A 25,787-nucleotide genomic window follows, 5' to 3' on the forward strand; every position below is an offset into this window, starting at 1 on the left:
GGGCTTTCCCCTGTCATATGCAACTATCATATTATCGTATTGCTATTCAGTAAGCAGAATCAGGCCAGGTTTGTAAGAGACCTTCAAGGTGCAGGAGAAAGACAGTAGGCTACTGAACAGGTGACCTCTCGGATATTTGCAAATATGGCAGTGGCCACTCGAAACTGAAATAGAGTGAGAAGAGTTTTCAGAAATTTGACAAGCAATATGCTCTTTTGCAAGTCATTATTGAGTAACTTCATATCTAAGCAGGGATATTAATTCTACTGTCCTGGACAGGTAATTAAATTCTGCCTCCCTCAAGCAATTCTATCATGCTTACTTCTGTAATCTTATTAAATATATCTGTTAAATAATAATGGTATTCATCACTACTAGTCCAAAGACTACTATTTCAGAAGTGGTAAAATAATCAGAACATATAATTTATCCATCACAGTGGGATATCTTTTGATATAAGATTAAATAATATAATTAAGCAACTTAGCTCCAAATAAACCCTATTTGCAAAGACCCATACTGTACATTTATAACTTTAATGAATTGTTACTTAGCCATGGCAATATAAAGAATTACTGATATAGGTAATTTGGGTAATTTAAAATGTTAGCTAATATGTTATATTTTTAATAGATTTATTTTCCCAATTAAAGGAGATTATGTTTATTTGTAGTCAAGAGATGTTATAGTCCAACTCAGCTTTCTGAATTTCATTTTTATAATTATTGATAAAATAATTTTTGTTTTCTTTTATATTGAAAAGCTAAACTAAAATTCATTCTTCATTCCCTCCCCCTTTTTATCTAGTTTTAGCGGAAGATGAGTCCTTCTTTTGCTCAGGGCCTGTTCCTGCACTAATCCTCGTGCTCCTGTCCTGTGCACTTCCTGAGGTCCTCCCTCTTTAACTCTGCCTCTTTCCTCTGTCCTGGCTCCTTCCCCTCTGCGTAGAAATACCAAGAGGCCGGCCCCATATTTATGTACCTCTCTACATACTGCCCTTGGTCACTTTTCCTTCTTAGCCAAATTTATGAATCTTAAAATAACCAACCTTTGCTGTCTCTGCTTTCTCACTTCCTATTTATTCTACAACTCACAGTAATCTACTATCTATCCTAACTATTCCTGTAAAACTGCTTTTACTCAGGTCATCAAGAATGCCCTACTTGGGTGGTGAACATGATGCACTCTACACAGAAATCGAAATATAATGATGTACACCTGAAATTTATATAATGTTATAAACCAATGTTATCTGAATTAAAGAAAAAAAAAAAAGAATGCCCTACTTGTAAAACCCAGTTAACACCATTTGTGGTCCTTGTCTAACTTGACCGCTCTGTGGCATCTGCCAGTATTGGCCGCTCCCTCCTTGAAGTTACGTACTCTCTCAGAATATGTGATGCCTTTACCTCTTGGGTCTCCCTTGTCATACACGGCATGGGCCCTCTTCTCATTCTACTTTCAACTCCTTGATTCATTATCATTTTAATGCTCTTGACCTCCAAACAACTACCCTTTATCCAGACCTTTTTCCTATGTTCTGGATTTGTATTTCCCAACCAACTGCTAGACATCCCCATTCAGGTGTCCCAATTGTCATTACCCTTGCCTCAACCAGTCCTCCTTAAGTTATTTGAATGAGAAAGCAGGAAGTCATCTCTCCTCTGAAAACTCCATCTGTACACTATGTCAGCAGCATATGTTGCCACGACCTTAAACTCAATAGACACCAAACTGAAATCATCCTAAATCGACTCTTTCTCCTTGGTTCTTTTTCTCTGTTCTTGGTATTGACATACTCTAGTCACCGAGGCTCAACTGCTCAGAGTCACCTTAAATTCTTCCTCATCTATCACTGTCACTTTTAATGAGAAGGATTGTATTATCAAATCTATCTCTACAGTGTTTCTGAAAGGTGTTCCTTTTCCCCCATTCCCAGTGACACTGCCCTTTTTACCTCTCACATGGACTATTATCTAGAATGTTACCCATTCAAATTCATCTTACACTCTGTTGCCAGGATTCTCTTCCTAAAGCACAGAGCTTTCCCAAGTCTAAAATGTCCTATGTCTGTCTATCAAAAACTATCCACCTCTTGTTCTCCGTACAGCCTTTGCTAATCCGCACCAGCAGACTCATTTTCTCCCTACTATAGGGACCCCAGCATGGTGCCATACCTCTAGAGCATTTTTCCTATTTTGCCTTATCAAAGAGTTATTTTATGAAGGTCTCTTTTGCAACTCTGCATTTCTCTTAAGGCAGACAGCATCCATTACCTTCTTATCCCCAAAAGTGTTTTTCATGGTGCCCAGTCCAGAACTTTTTCACAAAGTAGGCACTCTGGAGTGCTTGCTAAAATAAATTGAACCTACTTCTTCATCCTCCTGTGACTCATTCAAGGGTCCATTTCGTGTCTCTTGGAAAAGGATTTTTTTCATTTTTCGGTACTGTAGGTTATCTAGATCACGGACAGCATCTTTTGTCCTCTGTATGAGGTCAATTAGGACTCGTAGTGGCCGTTCTCGTCGAACAAAGTCATGCTGATTGAGGGAGGAGAAAAAACAGAAATTGACAATGAGGAAACTTTTTTTTTCTTTTTTTGAGGAAGATTAGCCCTGAGCTAACTGCTGCCAATCCTTCTCTTTTTGCTGAGGAAGACTGGCCCTGAGCCAACATCCATGCCCATCTTCCTCTACTTTATATGTGGGACGCCTACAATAGCATGGCTTACCAAGCAGTGCCATGGACGCACCTGGGATCCAAACCAGCGAACCCCGGGCTGCCTAAGTGGAACATGCGAACTTAACCGCTGTGCCACTGGGCCGGCCCCAGGAAACATATTTTTAGGTGCAAGATTTAGATATAAAAGCAAATAGACATAAAACAGGTCTACAGATTTTGCAGAAATAACAAGATATGATTTTCAATTCATGTAGCCTCTTATCTTGTATAAATCTCATAAAGAGATAATTATGCTTTTCTCTCCTTCTTCAAGCCCCATTTTGTGAACTTTGTCCTAAAGTTTACATGAGACTTCTTCAGGTTTACCTTATTATATAAGTAAGGACAATGACTGGAACTTTAAACAGTACCTGAGAGGCTTGTTACTTTCAAATCTGAAATGATACAATAAGCAAAAGCAATGCAGAGTACAGAACATTCTTGCTATAATCTGCCTCAATCCTCCTCTCCACCCTACACTACCCTTTTAAAAACAGACTTTTGTATATACTTTTGTATATTTTGTTTTCCATTTCTATGAAATAGAAAATATATATATATATATATATAGGTCATATATAGCATATGAAAATATGACAGCTGTTCAATTTATGCAGAAGTCAGAATTTTGGCAACTTCATCTTCCCTTCTCAAATCTGTACAACCAGAAATAAGGGAAAAAGGCCTCTGAGGAATGAAAATAACTGCCCCAAAGTCCACAAACTTTTCTTGATATAAATGGCCATGACTTTCAACATTATCAATGATCTTTAACATATATTCTAGTTTCCTTGTTTTCCAGTCTACAGCAGGTTAGAAAGAGGGAAAAAAAGTGGGAGGATAAACGATTGAGAGGTGGAGTTATTTGCTGTAAAAAGAAGTGTCCTTTGAAAGTTCTCTGATAACCCCAACAGTAGACAAAAAGAGGGAAATTCCATGACTAACACACCTACCAACCACACAGATAAAGACGAACAAAGCTTTGCAGGCTAGGTTGCAAAAGTGCAAATGCCCCTCATATGGTCCTTTTACATTCCAAGAGTTCACAAAACACTACTGTTTCTGAGCCATTAAGAAGTGAAATTATGTTCATTAAGCTTTCTTTAAGAAGACAGAGCAGCACATCATATATTTTGACAAGATTATCACAGAAAATGATCAAAAGTGGGAGGAGAAAGTTTTTTTTTTTTTTAAAGATTTTATTTTTTCCTTTTTCTCCCCAAAGCCCCCCAGTACATAGTTGTATATTCTTCGTTGTGGGTCCTTCTAGTTGTGGCATGTGGGACGCTGCCTCAGCGTGGTTTGATGAGCAGTGCCATGTCCGTGCCCAGGATTCGAACCAACAAAACACTGGGCCGCCTGCAGCGGAGCGGGCGAACTTAACCACTCGGCCACGGGGCCAGCCCCCGAGAAAGTTTTTTTTTAAGGAAAAGTTTCAGTTATGTGGAAAATTCATTTACATTAAATTATAATTCAAAGATATTGGGAAAATCAGATAGAATGTGGTAGGCCTTAGATAATGGAATGGATTTAATTTCATTCTAAGTTAAACGATATAAAAGAGGAGCAGGACCACTGTGAGAAAAAAAAAATCTACATGTCTTGTGGTTCTTCACCCTGACTTTGCTGTCAGAAGTGTGGCTTTTGCTCCTGCTTTTATAAAGTATCTCTTCCTCTGCAAAGAGTCCTTTTTGACAACGAAACACCATTCCCGAAAGTTAAGTGCAGCCTGCATATTTCAAGATCAGAATGGAAGGGAGAAAGTAAATTATTTTGCTACACCAGGGCTTGCAATTATACAAAAGAAAATTGGTTTTTAGTAAACTCTCAGCTCTAACTTAGGATCACAGAATTTTCAAGTTGAGGAAATTTAGGCCCAGAGAGGTTAAGTGATTTACACAGCTCAACAGTGAAAGAGCTAAGGGCTGCAACCCAGGTTTCTTTATTTTGGGGTTTGTTTTCTGAAGTCTACCACTGTTACTACCTTTCTAAAACATAGATTTGATCATGTCATTCAGTGTGACAGATACTGTGTCCCATTTATCCCCCATTCCAACCTCTTTTCCCTGCCTTCCTTTACAGTAAGCACTAGAAAGTAAAAGAGTTGAATTCCAGCCTCCTTTGCAGTTACAGATAACAACGTGACCAAGTTCTGGCCAATGAGATACAGGCAGAAGTCCCCGAGGAAGACTTTATTTTATGGAATAAAAAGGCAAGGCATGTGAAGGGAAGGTGTTTTTACCCTTTCCCCTTCTTCTTTTTTCCTGCCTGGAATAAAGACTGGAGATCGGAGATGTAGCAGCCATTTTGTGACCAAGAAGACAAAAGCCACATGCTAAGGATGATAAAGTAAGAAGATAGATGGATCAATGATGACACTGTTGAGCTGCTTACAGCTCTGGACTGTTTATAACACCTCCTTCCCCAGTGTCCTGGACTTCCTATTGCATGAAATAATTAAACCCTTACCTGTTTAAGTGTTTTAAAACTGACACACTGAACATCTTAAAAACATCTCAGTGCCTACATCACAACATCTGGCCTTTTACAGCCGGGTTCTTGTTTGTATTTCTAGGCTCAAATCTAGTCACTCCTACTCCTCCTTCCACCCAATGAATAGTACATTCTAGAAAATTCTTGCCTCATGCCATCTGTTTCACATTTGCATATCTTTGCTCACATTGTTCTCTCTGCATGCAATTACATCTCCTCACTGTTCTCCAAACCTCTACAATTGAAAGGTCCTCAGATTCTTTTAAAAAATGATTTTATCATTCTTGGAAATATATTTACTTTAAACATTTAAATAATACAGAAAAATGTGTAAAAGAAAATCACCCAAAATTCCACCATGCAGAAATAAATATTGTTAAATTATGGAATATCATTTTAGACATTCTCTCTCTCTCTCTCAGAATGATGGATATCTAGAAATACTTTTATATAGGAAGCTTATTATACATGCTAATTTTAAGAATAAGTTATTAAATTAAGGTATATCTGAATCTAACAGAATTAGAAGAGACTGAAGTAAAATAATTGCTTAACTTTAGTTATAATTTCTTCACTAAGAGTTACTAGTTCCTAAAAGATCTTCTACACTTCCATTTTTTTTCCCTTTTTCTCCCCAAAGTCCCCCAGTACATAGTTGTATATTCTACTTTTAGGTCCTTCTGGCTGTGCTATGTGGGACGCTGCCTCAGCATGGCCTGACGAGTGGTGCCACATCCGTGCCCAGGATCCAAACCAGTGAAACCCTGGGCTGCCAAAGTGGAGCAAGCGAACTTAACCACTTGGCCACAGGGCCAGCCCTAAAAGATCTTCTAAAGTTGAGGAAAAAAAACATTGGAATTACATTTTTTTTAAACTACGTATTTCTATTTAAGAACTATTATTGACCATCTACTCTAAAAAATAGGAAAATTAGTACAACGTTTACAACATTTACATTCTGCTCTTTAACTATTTCAATGATTTTACTTTAGTTCTATATTTAAGTGAATTCTATGTGAAGATGACATTTTAACATCGGGAAGAAAATGTGAGGAAAAGGTGGATTATTTAAAAGTATTTGGAACAAGTAGATAGCCAACTGAGAAAACAAAAAAAGGTGAATTCCTTTTTCTGTGTGACCTCCCCAAAAAAGCCCAGAATAAAGAACGTCAAAAGAGAAATAGGAAAAAAATATTTGCAAGATCTACTATTAATTAACAAGGGAGAAACCCAATAACCCAACAGACGAATGGGCAAAGATCATAAAGAATTCACAGAAAAGGAAATAGAAATGGCTGTTAAACACATGGAAGATGCTCAACTGAAATCACAATGAGAAATTAAAATGACGGAAAAGTTTTTCACTGATCCGACTAGAAGTTCAAAAAGTTTGGGTACTCATACTTTGCTAACGGGACTATAAATTGGTACAACCTCTTTGGAGGAGAATTTGGCAATGTCTATTTAAATTTAAAATCCACATTCCCTTTGATTAGTAATTTCACTTCTAGGAATTTATTCTTTAGATATCTTATACAGGTACAAAAATGACACGTATAAGGATATTCATTCCAGCACAGTTTGTAATAGCAAAAGATTGCAAACACCATAAGTGAGTTGGTTAAAAAAAATTACAGTCCACGTGAGAATATTACAGAGCCATTAAAAAGAATGAGATAGCTCTGCATGTAGTAATATGAAACAATACTCAAAACACATTATTAAGTAAAAAAAAAAAATCAAGGTAGAAGAGTGGTTATAGTTTGCTACCATTGGTGCAGAAATAAAGAATATTTACTTCTATATGCATAAAGTATCTCTAGAAGGACACGTATAAAATTGGTGACAGTGGTTGCTAATTCTAGAGAAGGGCCTGGAATGGGAAGATTGACTTTTCATACTCTACCTTCCACTATATTTTTCCTTCTAAAATTTGTATTGTCTATTCAAACTGAAGAATGTAGTCTCTTTACCATGATAAATAAATAAATAAATAAATTAATTAATTAATATTTTTTCAAATTTAAATTCAACGTTCACTACCCGTTCTTTTGCTAGTTTCTCCAGTCCCTAATTCATTCTTTCTTCCTTCTTCCCTCCGTCCCCCTTTCTCTCTTTTTGTTTCATCTCTAGATTTGCTGGATTTTGCTATTCAGCATTTTTTTTTTTTAAGAAAAGAAAATTGCCTAAATTTGTGAGGCTTGAAAATGTCAGCTGCCTTTATAATTGAAGACCATCTTAGCTGGGTCACAAATCCTTGGTTTACATTTTCTTTCCCTTAGAACTTTGTAAACATTGTTCTATTGTTTTCTAGCTTTGAGTGTTCCTGAAGTGGAAGGTCTGAAGCTGACTGGTTTTTCCACCCCAAATAATTTTTCTCAGCCTGTTTGTATGAATCTGTTTTTATCCTCAGAGTTCAGGAACTTCATCCAGCTGGGATTTGTTGATCACTGAAGATCAATTTCATGGTCTCTCTCTTCAGGGCAATGTTTAAATGTCACCTCCAGAGAAAACCTTGCCTAACTCCTTATCTAAAACAGTAGCTCTGTCATTCTTTATCTCTGGTCCATGCTTTATTTTTCTGCAAAGCATTTACCACCACCTGAAATTATATTAATATTAGTTTGTTCTCTTACTCCTTCATTAGAATGTAAAGTTCCATGAGGGCAGGAACTATCTTTTTCTTGTGTACCACTGCATTATTTTCAGTGCTTAGAACTGTGTTTGGCACACAGTAGACAATCAGTAAATATTGTTGAATAAATGGTGGGCTCATTTGATTTGGCCCACCAAATGAAAACTAAACCAAATCAAATAAAGATCCAAATATTTATTTCCAAGAAAGTTTTCTTCAAGCATATCTTTAAATATCTTTTGTTCCATGTGTTTTGCTTTCTTCTTCAGGAATAAGAGGTTGGCATAGATCTCCTTTATCGTCCACATGTGTCATCTTCTCTATAGTCATCTTTAGAATTTTTTCTTTTGCATTTAAATTTGTTTTATTTCCCTAAGACTATCCACCAATGAACACACCCTAAATGGGTTGGTTTATTATATTAGTTTGTGGCTTATAATTTTAATTTATGTTTTAATTTTTATCTCTCATTTCTTTCTTTACCTCTGCCCACTTGCTTTTTTATACCTTTTTGCTGTCTACTGCCCTAAAATTTCATCTTTGAATGCTCGTAGTATCTTCTTTGAAGCATTTTTCTCCTTAATTTTACTACAGCCCAAATTTATCATTTTTTCCCTTTATGGCAGTGCTTTTTGTGTCTTTTTCTTTAATCTTTGCCAACTTCAAAGTAATAAAGATATTATCTTGTGTTTCTAGAGTTTGACATTATCTTGTGTATTTTGTGTTTCTGCTGTTTTGTTTTGTTTGTAGTTCATGTCTAGAACATGTGATGGCTCTATGCCAAAGGAGAATAAGGTAGATTCCTTTGCCTTGTTGCTTCTGTCACCATATTCCTGTGGCCTGCTACTCACAAGAAGAAAAAAATTTACTCTTGGTTAGAAAAAACTAGTCAGCTTCATATCTACCTCTTTATGAAAACCTGAAGCCAGAAAACAAGAGATTAATGTTTAGAGTTCTAAGAAAAAGAAAACGTAAGCCAAGATTTTGTGGCCTAGCCAAGGCGCTTTTCAATTATAAAGGCAGCTGACGTTTTTAACCTTTACAAATGTAGGCAGTACAATTCTTCTGAGTTTTTCTTAAAATAAACAAACAAAAAAGGGTTGAAAAACATATATACAGAAAAAGGTTAAAGAAACTTGGACTATTTTGCGCCAAATCAAAGATATTTATAAGGTAAAAGACTCCCACATATTTCACTGATATTGATGGAACACACTGCCTTTGTATAAAGTCTATAACAAAAGGTTACATGAAAAGAGATGCTCAAAAATGAGATGTCTCAATCAAACGAGTGTAGTTAACATGATAGTCTTGTCATCAACATGTGTGATGTAATGCTATGTAAATGTCTGCTTTAAATATTTATCATATATCTTCACTGCCTGATGTTGGCAACAACCTAACTGAAAATCCCAGAGTTGGCATCTGAACCAGTGGTAGACTCTGTTCAGAAAGCATTTTATTAAAGTTCATGCAGATATTAATCACAGGAACATCACAATGATGACCAGAGCAAAGAGAAATATTCTTTGTCATAAGGCAAAATGAGGGGGGAAGAAAAGAAAAAAGGAAAAGAACTATCCACAGGGAATATAGAGCACATACATTGCGATAATCTTGCTATTTCTATGCCTAGCAACTATCTGGATAAATGACAAGGCAGCACGTTCTAATCCAGTTTGTCATGATGAGCTGACACAAGAATGAATTACTATATTCCACTACAACATGACTTTAAATGCCCCTCCTCAAATATAAATTTGAAAAATTACCCGTAATAGTTCTGCTGACGTTGGCCTTTCCTGAGGTATTTTCTGCAAGCAGTAATCAACAAATCTCCTAAAGGAGTCTGTCCTATGTGTACAAAAACATTGACAGAAAATAAAATCAGAGTCTGTAGAACACACTGATTACTTCAAATAATCTACATATGTGGGAAAATTTTGTATTTTAGATTTTCAACAAAATATTTTAGATTATTAGGAAACGGAATCATTTTCAAGTTTATTTGAAATGAATTCTTTTGGATAATGATTGTGGACAATTTCAAGTTAGTCAACACATAACATACTTAAATATATAAGGAAGGTCAAATCATATATATCAGAAAACAAAAAATACTATATTTATATATAGCTATATACAATTTTTCTCTCCAAAGATAACAATTCTCATAAGTCAAGCCTATATTCTTCATGACCAATTGATAACTCCTCCATCACCCACAGCCTATAACCAGGTAGTAAAACTTCAAGCATAAAGGATAGAGAACCCAGGAATATACTTTCTGGATGAAGATACTTCTTCTCTTAAAAATACCATTTTGTCCACTTTTCTTTAAAATTGCCCTTTTTTATGACTCTTGTGGCCCAAATAGTTATCAAAATGTCATAAATGTCAGCAAGGAACAATATATCTTCTGAATAGATAGTATATGTTCTGTCTCAATACATTTGAATATACATATAGTGAAAAAAATGACAACTAGAAAAATAATGACACGGGAAAGGGTACCTTATCTCTGCTGAGAAGTGATAAGAGCTGAGATGATCAGTACAAGACCGCCATGACTTCAGAGACGAGACTTGTGGGATGTGTGGCAGGGCATGTTCCTTGCAGAGTTTCAGTTACTACACACGTTAGGAACATAGTACAAGCCATAGAGAGGGCAGAAATGAAGAAAAATGTGTGTGTGTGTGTGAGGAGACAGTTCTTCATGCCTATGAAGCATCAGTGTCACTTACTATGATATACAATGAAGGAATGAAATGTTTTCTAGGTCAGATATTTGAAATGCAATGTAATGAAAGTGCAAATACATACGGTGATTTCCTTAGAGATTTAAAATGATAACCAAGTCTTACCATTCATTAGACTGTAACGTTGGGGAGTCATTCTGGGCAATGTGATATAAGGCACTCATTGCATTCATGTTGAAAAGGGGGGGCTTCCGTTCCGCTGAAAGAAAAGAAACACAGTAACGTAGGTCTTGAAAGAAATCAGGCAGACAGAGGAATATGGAACTACGGGCAAAGCTTTGCCATTAAATTAATAGCTCATTACTGTCATCATGCCACATAATCCACTTATTTTAATCTCCAAGGTCGGCTCAGGATAGCCATTCAGAAAAAGCTGCTGGTCATCTTAAAGTACATTGGCAAGACTCCTAACACAACTCATTTCAAGAGAGTGAAAGAAAAATTTCCTATTTTTTCACATATCTTCAAAAGGCTCGTCTTTGCCTGTTTTCCCACTATAGGTATAAATATCTTCATGTGTATGTGTTTTATTTTATTTATTTATTTTTTTAAAGATTTTATTTTTTCCTTTTTCTCCCCAAAGCCCCCTAGTACATAGTTGTATATTCTTTGTTGTGGGTCCTTCTAGTTGTGGTATGTGGGACGCTGCCTCAGCGTGGTTTGATGAGCAGTGCCATGTCCGCGCCCAGGATTCGAACCAATGAAACACTGGGCCGCCTGCAGCGGAGTGTGCAAACTTAACCACTTGGCCACGGGGCCAGCCCCTGTATGTGTTTTAAATACAAAAAATACGTATTCATTGAAAAAAATTCAGAAAGCACAGAGAAGTAGAATGAAAAATAAAGATTATTATGGAATGAAACATCTTAAACATCACTAACATAGTATGGGAGACAAAATAATTCAATTCAATAAACACTGTTTGAAGCCTCAATCAAGCCAAAGAACTGGTAGGGGTGAGGGCAGAGGGGAAGTAGGAGAGAGGAAGAAGAGGATAAATAATAAATAAGGCCTGGTCCACCCCCTTCTAAAGAGAATCTCAGTGAATCAGGTGTTTCTCAATAAATTTACTCCTCCCAGCCTACCATGATCTCCTCTTTGGAATTCCCATATGTAGCTCTCTTTTAGTACACTACTCATTTGGCATGAGCTTTCCTATTGCATTTACATAACATATAAATCTTTTCTCTCAAAAAAGTCATAAGCTCTAAGAGCGAGATCTTATGACCCCAATACTCTTATTCTTTTATTTACTCCCTGAGCATATGTAATAAGATGATATTCACATATTAGGTGCTCCGTCTGTTGACAAGAGGAAAGAAACAAGGTTCTAGATGTGAGTACAGTTACTTTTATGCTATTTATTAGTTATTACGTCATAGAAGGTAAATCACTATCTCATTCTACCGTGCTTATCCTAATGGATTTTTTATATAGTCTCACTTTGTAATTCATAATCTGGCTCTCTGGTTTCATCAGAGCGTCTTGGTTTTTAAATAAACTATCTTCTATTAACCACTTTTAAAATGGCAAATTGGGCTTATTCTGTGTAATTCTAAGAAACAGAACGAGAACTAACAGCAGACTAACAGGGAAGACATTTGCACTCACAGAAGGAAGAACTTGTGAAAAGCCAGTGTACTAAAACGAAACAAAACAAAACAAAACAAAAACTCCCAAAACTGAGAATGAACAATGTTGAGAGTAGTGAACTTTAAGTCACTGGCAGTGTCCCAGCAGACGGCAACTATGCTTATTCACCTGTGGTATTCTAGAGGGGCCTCTTATAGTCTTGACTAAATGATCTCTGATACTTTTGAAATGTGACAGCCTACAATTCTACAAATATTTTTTATTAACCCCTCAATAGGATACTTTACACTCACCAAATAGAGGCCAGTATTATAGGGACATAAACTGTTAACAGGTGGCAATTTGAAAGTTGCAGTGTGGACAAATGGATTTATATCTGTTTCAAATGTAGACGAGAAAAATTGGTTTGGGTTTATTTTATTTTATTTATCAAGAGATAGATTCTAGAAAATTTCTAGAGCTTGGCCTTCTGAAAACTTCAAGTATTTGAAGCCATGTAGAACTAGGAACGCATCATGTAACCATCAATGGCTTCCCATCATTCTTAGGACAAAGTCCAGATCCTGAAACCTAGCCTATTGGCCTTTATTAACATGATCCTGGTTACCTCCAGCACCTCATTCTGAGAAGCAATGTTTCTTCCTGCTCTTCCCATGCCATCTTTGCTTCACTGAAGCAACCAAACTCAGGGACTTTCACGCGTGCTGCTGCTTCTGTCTGGGCTCCCCTCTTCTACTTTTGGTGCCTAAACTTTATCTGGTTAATTCTTATCAATCCCTCTGGTTTCACCTTAAATATAATTACATTTCTGCATTAATTTAATAAATCTTTATTCAAGGCTTATTATATGCTTACAATCACTTCCTAAGGAAGTCTTCCCTGACTCTCAGACTAGGTTTCCCATTAGATTTTGTCATTATAAATTATATTTTTCCTTTCTACCATCTATCACAACCATAATAATTATTCGCGTAATTCTTTACTTAATATGTGTCCTCTCTGCTAAACTTTACAAGGGCAGGGACAATGTCTATTATCTTCATCTTGGCATTCCCACTGCTGAGCACAGCACCTGGTATATATCTTTGTAGGCCAAAAATGCCTATAAAATAAATAAATGAAGGTAAGGTAAATTAAGGCAAAGAAGAAATTTTGTCAACAAAGAATCTTTGTGCAGTAAGAAGTCACAGAAATGACTGAGAAGTGACTGAGTCTTGGGGCTTCCATCAGACATGTGATATCTTCATTCACTATCTGGACAGGAACCTTCTCACTCACTGGCAAAAGGCATACAATTCAAGCTGCTCAGAGGAACACTGAATTGCACAGGAGAAACAGCAGGGAAGGGGGACTAAAGAGAAAGAAAACAGAAATTTAGAAAGAAGAGGATGAAGGAACAAAAGCAACAAGAAAGTCCAATTCAACAGTGATAAAAAAAAGGCAGTAGCTCAGATTTGAAGCAGGAATGGTGAGGCCTGGAAGAAGCAGACCCTCTGTTGTGAACAAGACAAGACAGCCGGCCCCACGATGGTAGAATAGCTCTAGTAGAGAAGCACATGACTAAAGGTATTCCAAATACAGCCCCCAGCTCTGTGGTCTGAGAAGCATTTGCTAAATATTAGTTTCAGATGGCCTCACCTATGTTCAAGTGCTTTGCTAGATGTACTACATAAATCCTCTGAGCCATGGTGACAGGGCTCATTGCTAAGCCAGTACACTGCAGAGCAAGGGTGGGGAAACTACGGCCTGTGGGCCAAATTCAGCTAGCAACCTGTTTTTGTAAAGTTTTATTGGAACACAACCACATCCATTTATTAACATATTGTCTACGGCTGCTTTCATGCTACAATAGCAGAATTAAGTAGTTAATACAGAGGTTGTATAGCTTGCAAAGCCTACAACACGTATTATCTGGTCCTTTACAGAAAGTTTGTCAACTCTTACTGTGGAATATAATAGTCTGCATACAATCTTCTACATAAGCAGCAGAATGGGAACTGAGAGTCCTTCTGAAGCCACCTTGTGATATGTAATCCATATTTTCTCAAAAGAAAGGAAAAGGGTAGAAACACAAAAAAGCTGAATCAACTAAACTAAAAGAAAAAAATAGCGATTCCTACTTAAAGACAACAATCAAGTTTTTGTGATTGCTCTGTGCGTGTTACATGAGATCAAGGTTCGGGAAGGTCAGTTCTGGACACTACTCTGCTCAGCAAAGATCATGCTAAATTAGAGCACCTAGACTGAGGTTTCAATAAGGAAGATCTAAAGACCCCTGTCTTTAGATAAATACTTCCTGAAAAGGCAACAGATTTCTTATAAACAAACGTGGCTGACAACCATAAAAATTAATGATAACAATAATTGTTACCATTTATTGAGTTTCTACATGTCAGGCACTCACTGCTTTAGGTGTGTTACATAAGTTATTCATAACTCTCACAATAGCTCAGCAAGATAAGCATTATTATCCCAACTGAAGAAACTGAGGTTCAGCTAGCCTAAATAATGAAACCAAGTCACATAGTAAGTGACTAAATTGGGATTTCAATCCAGTCTCATATGGCTCCAAGGCCTGTGTTCTTTTCACTAGGTCTCAGAGTCTCTTCCCCAACCCTGTGCATTTCATGATAGACAGCACTAGTATTTTATTTAAAAAAAAAAAAAAGGAAGAAGAAGCTTTAGAAGAGTAAATATACCTGTCTCTTCCCAAGAGCCATCACAACATTCATTTATTAACAGATAAACAATGAGTGGCTAATGTGGAAGAAGAAAATTCTAGGCAGAAAAACTATATAACAACACTTATGTTTTAGTGGGTTTTTTTCCCTAGAGAATTCATTTCTGAACATGGTCAACTCCCTGACAATGCTGATGGACCGTTTGCCAGCTTCTACCATGATCTTTGCTGGTGAACTAAACGTCTGTAGTTTAAACAGATGAACATCAGATTAACTTCTCTTGAAATTATCTTGAAAAATAAAATATCTGGTGACCGGACAATTTCAGTGTTCAGGAGTTTTCAGATGGTTCATGCATTTAAGTAGTTCTTTCAGTGAAAGATCAATTTAGCAAAAGATAATTCCTGAAACAGGGGTAACCACTGAGGGACTGTAGAGCTTGATCCAGGAAAGGGGGGCAGTGCCAGCAGCATTATCACCTTCCTCCTTTGTGGTGTTATCTCAGCAATTCTAATCACACATTAGGTTAATACGCCTACATGCAACAGGTTATATATAAAAAAATATACACGGTTATAGAAGAGATATCATAAGGAAAGGAGACAGCACATTGTTCAGGGACTATTCACAACTTTCAATGTTAAAATTGTAATTCAATTAAAAGTACAATTTAAAGTATACTATTTGTACCTGGAACTTCATTAAACCTCAAACACACAGAAAACTTAGAAAAATCATTGCTTAGGGTTATATATGCAGTAGTTTGATCTTTTTTTTATGTAAAAAAACCCTTTTCTTTCATATGTCCATTAACAAAATTAATGCCAAGAAGATAGAGATGTACAGTAAAACTGTCAAAAAGGTACTTGTATGCTTTATTACATTACCAATATAATAAATTTTGAATAATTGCTGAGAAGTTAAATATCCTTGGTAACAATTTTATTTTATGAATATTAACTGAGCATGTACTATGATCTGTCTCTGAATCTAAGACACTATTGATTATAAGATATACCACTATTTAAGATGCACCACTATTTTATGTATAACTCAGGAAAAAATCCTGCCAATCATAATTATAAAATGCTGTTGTCTGTAAAATACCTCTCAGTTTTAAAGAGATGTTAAGACGTAAACTAAAAATTGGGATGAAATATGATATACACCAGAGCTGAGTTGATAACGGCTAACATTTATTGAGCGTATACTATGTACCCATTATTATAATAAGCACTTTAAATCCATATTTTCATTTAATTCAGACAATGCTCAAAAGGTAGGGGATTTTATTATGCAAATTTCATAGAGAGTTAAAATAATTTGACCAAAGTCATACGACTAAGCAATGGCAGAGCTGGAATTAGAACTCTGGTTTATCTGACAACAGAGTCTATGCTCCTAAGTATAATTGGATACTGTCATCTATCATTTTAAAGGAATAGCTGTTGTAGAGGATAAGACAACAATTTGGGAGATGGCTACTTTGTTCTTTAATTACTAAATCATTTTACAAAAGGCAATCTAAGTTAGGCTCATACAGAGAGCATGTTGTTATACATGCCTTAATTCTTTCTTATACAAAGATAAAATTGGAAAGTAAGCACATACCAGGGCCTGTCTCAAGAGAGAAGTACTAAAGTATCTCCTGGGATCTGTACCTATTTCACCCAATGCCAACCACTGTTTGAAACTTCAGTCATCACGACATCTACATAGCACAAAAACTGATGTGAAGATGATCTTGAGTGAGCATGTAGGGGTAACGTTGTTTGCTTTATTTAAGAAATCTGGAAAAGGTAAAATCCATGTTCCATTTTAGAAAGATTTTGATAAGAAAAAAGCTTGTTAAAACAATGGGTGGGTGCTAATTAGCTGTAAAGTTCAACTCAGGTGGTACATCCTCTTAAAAGAGCTGTAGCTGAGGAGTTGCTATGATTTCAGTATTCTAAGGAAAATTTTGGTTCCTTTTAGACTATAAATGACAAAAATAGAATAGTTCTACATAGGAATGCAGTTAGCTGTTAATTGAGCATTTGCTATGTGCCAGGCACTGTGTTAAACACTTTACATATGTTATCTTATTTAGGTCTGAAAATACTTATGGTATGTTTTGTTATTTTCACTTAGATGAGAAGACTGAGGCTGAGGGAAGTTAAGAAAACTGTCCAAAGTCTCATAGTCAGAATCAACATGCTACACAACTCCAGAAGGTGTCATTCACATCCTGGACTATGCGAATGCCTGCTGGTGTTATGTGCAGCCATACATGGTGGTCCTGCCAGCTAAGTGTTGGTAAAGCCAAGAATCAAATCTGAGGTGTCTAATTCTAAAACTTATTCTACACTGCTAACTCTATGCTATGCAGGGAGTAGTTTCTTTCGTTTTTTTAATGATGGGAATGGACATTTATTTCTAGTTTTAAAAAAGTTAAATTATTTGATATTTCAAATGTGTAAAAATTTGCAGAATATTGTAACAGACACCTACCATTTAGGTTTATCATTATTTTGGCATGTTTATTTCAGATCTTTTTTATTCTAAAAAATAAGAAAGCAGATAGAATTTTATTTCTCTTCTTCGCTTCAGAGAGTTTTCTATTCTGAAATTCTATCTTTCACATCTATGTTATGTTTTATTAGTTTACATATGCTCATAAATATATAAAAGTATTTATGAAAACTTCACAATTGGCATCATAGTGTACCTATACTTTTGCAACTTTCTTTGTTTATTAAATATCTAATGTTATGATTTTTGAGATTTATCCACATTCACACAGGTAGATCCAGTTCATTCTTAACTGTGATATAGTATTCCATAATTAACTTATCCATTCTTCTTTGGATAAGAATTTGTTTCCACCTTTGCTGGCTTCTACAAACAAGGCTACATCCTTGTACACATTTTCCAGTGTACATACATCAGGATTTCTCTAAGGTATATACTTAGAAGTGAAATGGTGGGTCACTGAGACTGCTCCTCATCAACTTTACTAGATGTTGCCAATCTGAAACCCAAACTGGTTATACCAATTTACATTCCTACCAATAGTGTATAAGAGTTCCTGTTTCCTGCTTGATCATATTCTTTGTCCATTTTTCTACAGGCCGTTTGTCTTTTGTCTTTTTGATAAAGAAATCATAATAGTCCTTTATAAATTCTAGACCAATACTCTGTTGTTTAGATTATGTTTCAACTACTTTCTATTAGTCTATGGTTTGTCTTTTAATTTTTGTGTTTTACATAGCATTATATTTTAAAGTTATAAAAATTATCATATTTGTTATTATGTTTTTTTAATATTGTTTAGAAAAATTCTTCCCTATACCCTATACCCATAAAGGTATACTTGTAGAATAATAATAACAATAATTATACTTACATAGTGCTTATTACGTGCCTCGTCATGTTTTAAGAACTTTATATATATTAATTCTTTAATCTTCATAATAATAGCCCCTACTTCATGGGATTGTTATTTCTATTTTACACATGAGGAAACTGAGGCATAATTGGGCTTCTCCTAAAAGTTTTAAATTTTACTTTTGGGTACTTAACCCATTCGGAATTTATTTTTATGTATGGCATAACTAGGAATCTAATTTTAGTTTCTATCATAAAATTACCAAATTGTCTCATGTTATTTATCAAACTGGCCGTCCTCTCCCCATTGATCTGTACTGTCTTTTCTGTCTTATACCAAAATATAACTTATACATGAGTCTGTTTCTAGGTTTTCTAGACTGTTCTATTGGATATTAGTCTTTCCCTGCACCAATACCATATTGATTTAATTAATATGGTATGGAATTATGTAGAGTGATTCTTCTGGTCAAATTCTATTTCTTCAAAATTGTCTTGATTAGTTTTGGCCTTATGAATTTTAGGACTAACTTGTCAAGTTCTACACAGCATTACTGAAGTTCATCATAAGTCCTTTAAAAGTACACAAATATTTCTGTTGAGTGCCCCCTCAAAAAGTGTGAATAAATTAGATGAATTTCCTTTGCAGTGAAAGAATAACATAATATTAGAACCTAAAAAAACACTATTACACCAATATCCATTAATATAGGACCAGTCAAATAAATTATGGTACATCTACATAATGGAATAACATGATGCAAAAGTAAAAAAAAAATGGAAAAGAAAAAGATGTCTGAGTCACTAATATAAAACAGATCTCCAAGATGTTGTTAAATGAAAAATCAAAGTACAGAACAACTTGTATATGTTAACTTGTGTGTGAAAAGGAGTACAATAAGTGTATATTCATGTTTGTATATTTGTAAAGAAACTCTGGAAGGATATAGAAGAAATTCCTAAAGTGGTTCCCTGTGTGTGTTGGCAGGGGCGGGGAAGGAACCTCGTGAACAGGGCCAGGGAGGGAAGAAGTCCTTTCACCGCATGGCTTTTTATATTTTTTTGATTTAGAAACCAGTGAATGTTACTTATTTTTAAAAATTAAGTATATATCCTAAGTTTCCTCCCTGTTTTTTTTTTTCATTAATATCTCTTTAATGTGAAAAAAAAAAAGACTAATTATGTAACTTTATCATATATTTCTTCTTTGGAAGGGGCCAAGGAAGCAATTGGAAATGCAATACAAGTCGTCTTGTAGGCCAAGTACCCCAAGTCGTCTTTATAGGCCAAACATTTTACAGAAAGAGAAAACTATAGTCTAAGAATCAGACTGGGACTCAGAAATTCTTACAGGATCAATTTGGATACCAGGATAGAAGAAATTAAACAAAAAAATTAAAATCTAAATTTAAAAAATTAGACAAAGAAATTTTTAAAACTGATTTTTAAAAAATTAAACATATTTAGGGACTGGCCTGGGGGCGCAGCGGTTAAGTTCGCATGTTCCGCTTCTTGGTGGCCTGGGGTTCACCGGTTTGGATCCCGGGTGTGTACATGGCACTGTTTGGCAAAAACCATGCTATGGTAGGTGTCCCACATATAAAGTAGAGAAAGATGGGCATGGATGTTAGCTCAGGGCCAGTCTTCCTCAGCAAAAAGAGGAGGATTGGCAGTAGTTAGCTCAGGGTTAATCTTCCTCAAAAAAAAAAAAAAAATTAAACATATTTACATACATTTGAAATAAAAAAATCTAGATAAAGGCAGTGTTGTACTGGAGGCAGCTCACACTGGCTTTGAAAGGTCAACTGTGCATAACTTTCTCCAATTCCATATTTAGTGAATCAAACTGATAGCCTGAAATTGGCTACGGTGGGAATATTTACACCATGGAAATTGGCAAATGCTACAAATTATGGCTTTTTATGTCCCCTCCTCAAGAGAGTCTTTGATTAGATTTACCAGTATACTGCTGGATAAAGGTAACTTTAAGATATCTTAAAGTTCAAAATATACAACCAGAGAATTGAGATTCTGTGGTGTGTTAGACAATTTTAAATAACTGCAACAATATTTGGGGAACAACTTGAAAGCTGGGAGTACCTTCTAATATGACGTTTTCACCAGAGTTGCTCCCTATATGGGTCAAATACAGTTTTTAGAGGCAGATCTTTGAAAAGTCTACTACTACTTTTTTCCTTATACAAGTTGGAATGTAAATTAAGTAATGGATACAACCATGAAGGAAGGACATATATTATCACTCATGGTATGGAGAATGGATGTTTTTCAAATGTTAATACTTACTATTGTGTATTCCCACATTCATTAACTGCTCAAACTCTTTTACTTAAATTAATAACATAAAAATGTAGCAGAGAGAAAGCAGAGAGAATCTTCAGATGTTATACAAACGTATAGAAAAAATATAATAAATTCACATTGTCTGGCACACATACAGCAGTAACTGATTAAAGAATAGCTGGACAAATGAATTAACAATCATAATAAAGAGTGATTCTCAAAAGTATAAGGAAAACAACTCTTACTCACCCAGTTCAATACAGGTGATCCCAAGTGACCAAATATCCACTTTCCCATCATACTGTCCTTCGTCCATAGCTAAGATCACCTCTGGAGCCATCCTGCCAAACATGATGTGCAAAGTTCAAGTTGTAAATTAAAACCAAAATTCACCCAGTAAAGTGATTCAATGAAATAGCTGTTTTTGAGAGTATTCTAAAATTTTGTCTGATAAAGATATTATTTCCTTGCACAAATCCTTTGGGAAAACACTATTCAAAATACAAACAATATACTCAGTGATTTACATGAAACAATGCAATATTTTCAATAAATCCTAGTTCCACCATTTACTCTCAGTTTTCTGTGTATCAGTTTCTTCATCTATAATATGGAAAGAATTCTACTAGCTACCTCAGAGAGACTTGTAAAGGGATTAATATGTATGAAACAAATAAATTACTTTAAACAAATGAAAATACTTTATGGAACTATATAAAGCAGTATATCAGATACTTAAAATATAATACAACTTAAAAAACAAACAAACAGGCTATGGTAATGCATATTATTTTACTTGTTTGTTGATAATGGATTTTCATTAGGAGGGCAGGGGGCCTATCAGTTTAATGTGTTCTCTATTAGTGTGTATAACTAGTTGCTTAGTAAATGCTATTTGACGATGATGGAAAAAAATTCAGATAGTAGCTCATCTTTTTAGTAGGTAAGTAATTTTCCAAGGATATAAGTCATTCTCCAAGATACAATGAAATTCCAATGTATCTATGAAAGAAAGGAAAGAAATCTTAAATAGAATGGCTGAAACTTTAAGTCAGAATGACAAGCTTGGTAAAGTATCAGAGAACTCAACAAAAACAAGAACTTGGATTACTTTCATTGAAAGGTAATATTTATTCTCATTGGCTAGTCAGAGAAGGTTAAAGAAATTACCTTGTCCCTTGCCTAGAGACTCCGCCTCAAGAGAAAAGTTCAAAAGAAACTTCAAATGAAATCTAAAACCTGAGCCTGGTCAGTGAATTGATAATCCTGCTCAGTTTACACACAGTGACATCAACCTTATTTGAACAATCTAGTCATTGGAAATTTCTTTTTTGCTAGTAAGTTTTCTATCCTTCTTTAATGAAGCCTCATTTGAGGCATATGGTGAGACACTGTCAAATAAACAAAACCAAACCAAACCAGTGCTATGAGTCCATCTTGTTTGTGAATGCATATTTTAAAACTATGTCATGTTTTCTAATTCTACCTACCAGTAAGGTGTGCCCACGAAGGAGTTAGCAGGAGAAGCCATTGAAGCAGATCCAAAATCAGCTAGTTTCACCTGACCTGGCTCTGTTAGAAGAATATTTCCTGCTTTAATATCCCTATAGGAAAATATAGGAGGGTTAGAAAATTACTTTTCAATTTTGATTATGGAATAGGTCAGAGCATGCAATTAATAAGACCAAAAGTTTATTAAAAAAAAAAAAACCTTGCTCAGATAGCCAGAAGGGGATTTAGTAATTACTCTATGTTGTAAGGGGGCCCAGATTCCTGGGTGTACTTACAGGTGGGTCATAGTAATTACTAAAAGGTAGAGCTTTCTTCAGAAAGAGGTAATACAATGAGAAAAAAGGCAGACAAAGCAGACAAGGAAACCTATTCAGTTGCTACACTTACAAAAGCATATTCTTAGACACTAAATCCAGTTACCAACAGTATTCCTTGTGTTGGGAAAATTGGCACCATTTGTAAATGCCTTTTTTTTTTCTTTTCCAAATTACACGACATTTTTGGAGTCTAAACAAACCTTCAATGACTCTGTATTGACTACCTACCAATAAACCTCAACTACACACATACCTTTTCTTTCTTGCCTGTGACCCTTTCTCTCTGTCTTTAATTGTAACTGCAACTCTAAGGCATTTGAGGGTACATGTTATATAGAAGGTGTTATTTTAAAAATAACACTGTACAGTAAAAAGAAGACCCTGAAAGATCAAAACAAACAAGGATTAGGGGTTAGGAAATTGCATTTCTATTGTATTTCTACAAAGAATTGCAAGTGGTTACTATTAAAGCTATTAGATATTTTATGCAGCAAAAAGTTTTAAAAATTAATTTAAAAAAATTCATTCTTCAGTATGATAATTAAGAATGAGAAGGTGTGGATGTACTCCTTATTCTCTTTAAAAAAAAAAAAAGGAATGAAGTGCAATGAGTACTAGGAACCAAGAATTGTAGGTTGATGGGCAGTAGAAAGACAAAGCAGAGAGAATGAGGAAAACTTAAGTTGAAAATGATAAGGTTCAAATGATTTAAAACGTTTCCAAAAATCTTCCCTTGAAAATTCAGTTTCTTTCCTCATGACGACATTACGTATTGGCAGAGAGAACTAAAAAAAGCATTATTTATTTCTCTTACAACAGAAAAATATCTTTTCTCTATTATCTTCAATTAGAACACTGACTTGCCTTTTATATCAAAATAATAAAAATCTGAGACATGGTATTTAATATTAAATACAGAGCATTCTTTAAATTTTTTTTATCTTTTCAACTTCTTTTACATATTAAAGAAGTTAAAATATAATACAGAATAAAATATTAATGTGTAGATTGAGGTAAGAAAGGCACAAAAAACTGAACTGTGGCTTTAAACAGGAGCAGGCAAAATCATCATAAACAAGTTGGTGTTTAGTAATGATAGCTTGGTATCAAATATTTTTTAAAGTGTCAAATCCATAGGCATTATGGTTAAATTTATTTCTTTGATATGTATCAGACGTGGTTAGGTTCGTTCCTAGTCCTTATAAATAAGCCTAATTCATGGCAGGAATTTCAGTCTGCCTATCTTGAGGAAGTCCTGCTTATGTAGTTCCAGTAACTGGTGATGGCTACCCTAGCGTGAATAAAAAGAAGCAAAAGAGGAACCTATGACCTAATAGTTTCATTTCTTCCTAGTAAATGTCAAAGTGCTTTCTTTTGTTTTAGAGCCATCTCAGATCCTTTATACCCCCCTCATATTCCACTACTTCTACCACCATTCATTCAAGTAACTGTACTAGAAGTTCTTTACTGAGAAAAGGAAAGATTACTAACAACATCCTTGTTTAGGAGAAGTTAGGTGGAAAGTAGGCTGGAGCGAGAAGAGAGGCTGTGGTAGAAAAAAATATAAGGTAGAGGAAAGGCTTGAATTAGAAGTTAGGAAATTTGAGTTTAAACTTTTAGTATATAAATGCTGTGAAACTACAGGCAAGTTATTTAAATCTTTGAGTCCCAGTTTCTTTATCTGCCAAAATAAAGACAATTAATACCTTCCTAAATATCTATATGGACTACAGAAATGTAAAATATTGGGGCCGGTCCCATGGCCAAGTGGTTAAGTTAGCGCACTCTGCTGCGGCGGCCCAGGGTTTCACCGGTTTGAATCCGGGGCGTGGACATGGCACTGCTCGTCAGGCCACGTTGAGGCGGCGTCCCACATGCCACAGCTAGAAGGACCTGCAACTAAGATATACAACTATGTACTGGGGCGGGATTTGGGGAGATAAAGCAGAAAAAAAAAAAAGGATTGGCAACAGTTGTTAGCTCAGGTGCCAATCTTTAAAAAAAAAAAAAAAATTAAAAAAAGAGAATTGTAAAATATTTTAAAGTGATAAAACAGCATATATTTATATAAGATTGACTTGCTATTTGCAATAGGAAAGGAGGAAGAAACTCAGTTAGGAAATAAATATATGCAAAGAAGGCTAATTTTCTCTTCTTCTTGATACAGTATCAAAAGGCTGCAAGGCCCTTCTTTAAATTTCCCTGCAACACTCTGCCTGGAGAATAGTTACCTACAGAACAGACATGATGTAAGTCTTTGTGGATATACTGGGGAGACCAAGAGATAGGAAGTAAATTCCAGCAACTTTACTCCTTTCATCCAGAAGCAGCAGCAATCTATTTGTGTCCCATAAAACCTTAGGCACCCTAAAAACTGGAGCATGCACTAATTCTCAAGCTTCCTTGAATAGACAGTTCTGTAACTGAAATGAAAATGTAACTGGTCTCTAATCTTACCTATGAATCAATGCATGAGAATGCAGGTAGGCTAGCCCCTGCAAGGCACCATGAGTAATGGCAGCGATCTCTACTTCCTGAAGTGGTTTCTTATGAACTGAGGAAGGAAAAAAAATCCCAGAGTAGATGATCAGTTTTATTCCTCTATTTATTATCCTATACAGCTATAACAGACTGAATTACATACTTTCTCAAACGACTATTTGGGAACACATTCATCTAAATACACAGGATATATATTTTCTATATGACAGCCATAAATAATCAGACAACAGAAAACTCAAGGATAAAAACAAACAAACCCCTCAAAACAAAACAAAGCCTTATATTCATTGTAATGAATTGTTAATTTACTTGCCAGTTGTAAGTCAATTGGCCAGGCCCAAATTTACTAGTCTCTTCTGACATTTTAAACGCCTAGAGTGTTTTAGGTTGCATTATTCTCCTCTGCCACAAAGCCATCTATAATTACCCCTCTAACTGCAGGTTTTCATTATTTGTGAAAGCAGCTAATAAGCAATTTCTATTCAGAGATGAAGGACGATATAAGAAAGTTTTTTTTAATGTAAATTTTCAACACAGTCTCTGGTTATAACAGTATCTACAGAGGAGAACTGGGTCAGTCAAGATATTTGAAAGGGTTAAATATCAATATAATTTGATACCATCTACCTCTCTTCCATATATACACATGAATTTGATGTTTTTGGCTAAACATACTACCTCATATTAGCTAAACATCTTAGTGTACTCGTCCAGGATGGGCCACGAACTAAACTGCAGGGAGGCTGCTAAGCATTACTCAGATACTTTCAGTGACACTGCAGAGATAAAGTTCACACAGCTCATCCACACTACGCTTGAGTCTACGTTATAATCCATTTAGTTTGCCCTCACTGCACTTTACTATAGGAGTAGATAACATTCTGGTCAAGGTAAAGCAGAAAGGAGG

General features: G+C 35.3%; 1 protein-coding gene across 1 annotated transcript in view; it reads right to left on the reverse strand.

Moving 5' to 3' along the window:
- Positions 1–25,787, reverse strand: part of TAOK3 (TAO kinase 3) — a 168,208-nt gene that overhangs the window by 45,486 nt on the left and 96,935 nt on the right. Inside the window, exons 7-12 of the mRNA XM_046640346.1 lie at positions 24,836–24,932; positions 22,040–22,153; positions 20,799–20,890; positions 10,714–10,807; positions 9,622–9,703; positions 2,373–2,540 (exon numbers count right to left, since the gene is read on the reverse strand). Of these exons, the coding sequence (XP_046496302.1) occupies positions 2,373–2,540; positions 9,622–9,703; positions 10,714–10,807; positions 20,799–20,890; positions 22,040–22,153; positions 24,836–24,932 (647 nt within the window). The remainder of the gene's footprint in view (positions 1–2,372; positions 2,541–9,621; positions 9,704–10,713; positions 10,808–20,798; positions 20,891–22,039; positions 22,154–24,835; positions 24,933–25,787) is intronic.

This window comes from Equus quagga, chromosome 15 (genome assembly GCF_021613505.1).
Source record: "Equus quagga isolate Etosha38 chromosome 15, UCLA_HA_Equagga_1.0, whole genome shotgun sequence".
NCBI lineage: Eukaryota > Metazoa > Chordata > Mammalia > Perissodactyla > Equidae > Equus > Equus quagga.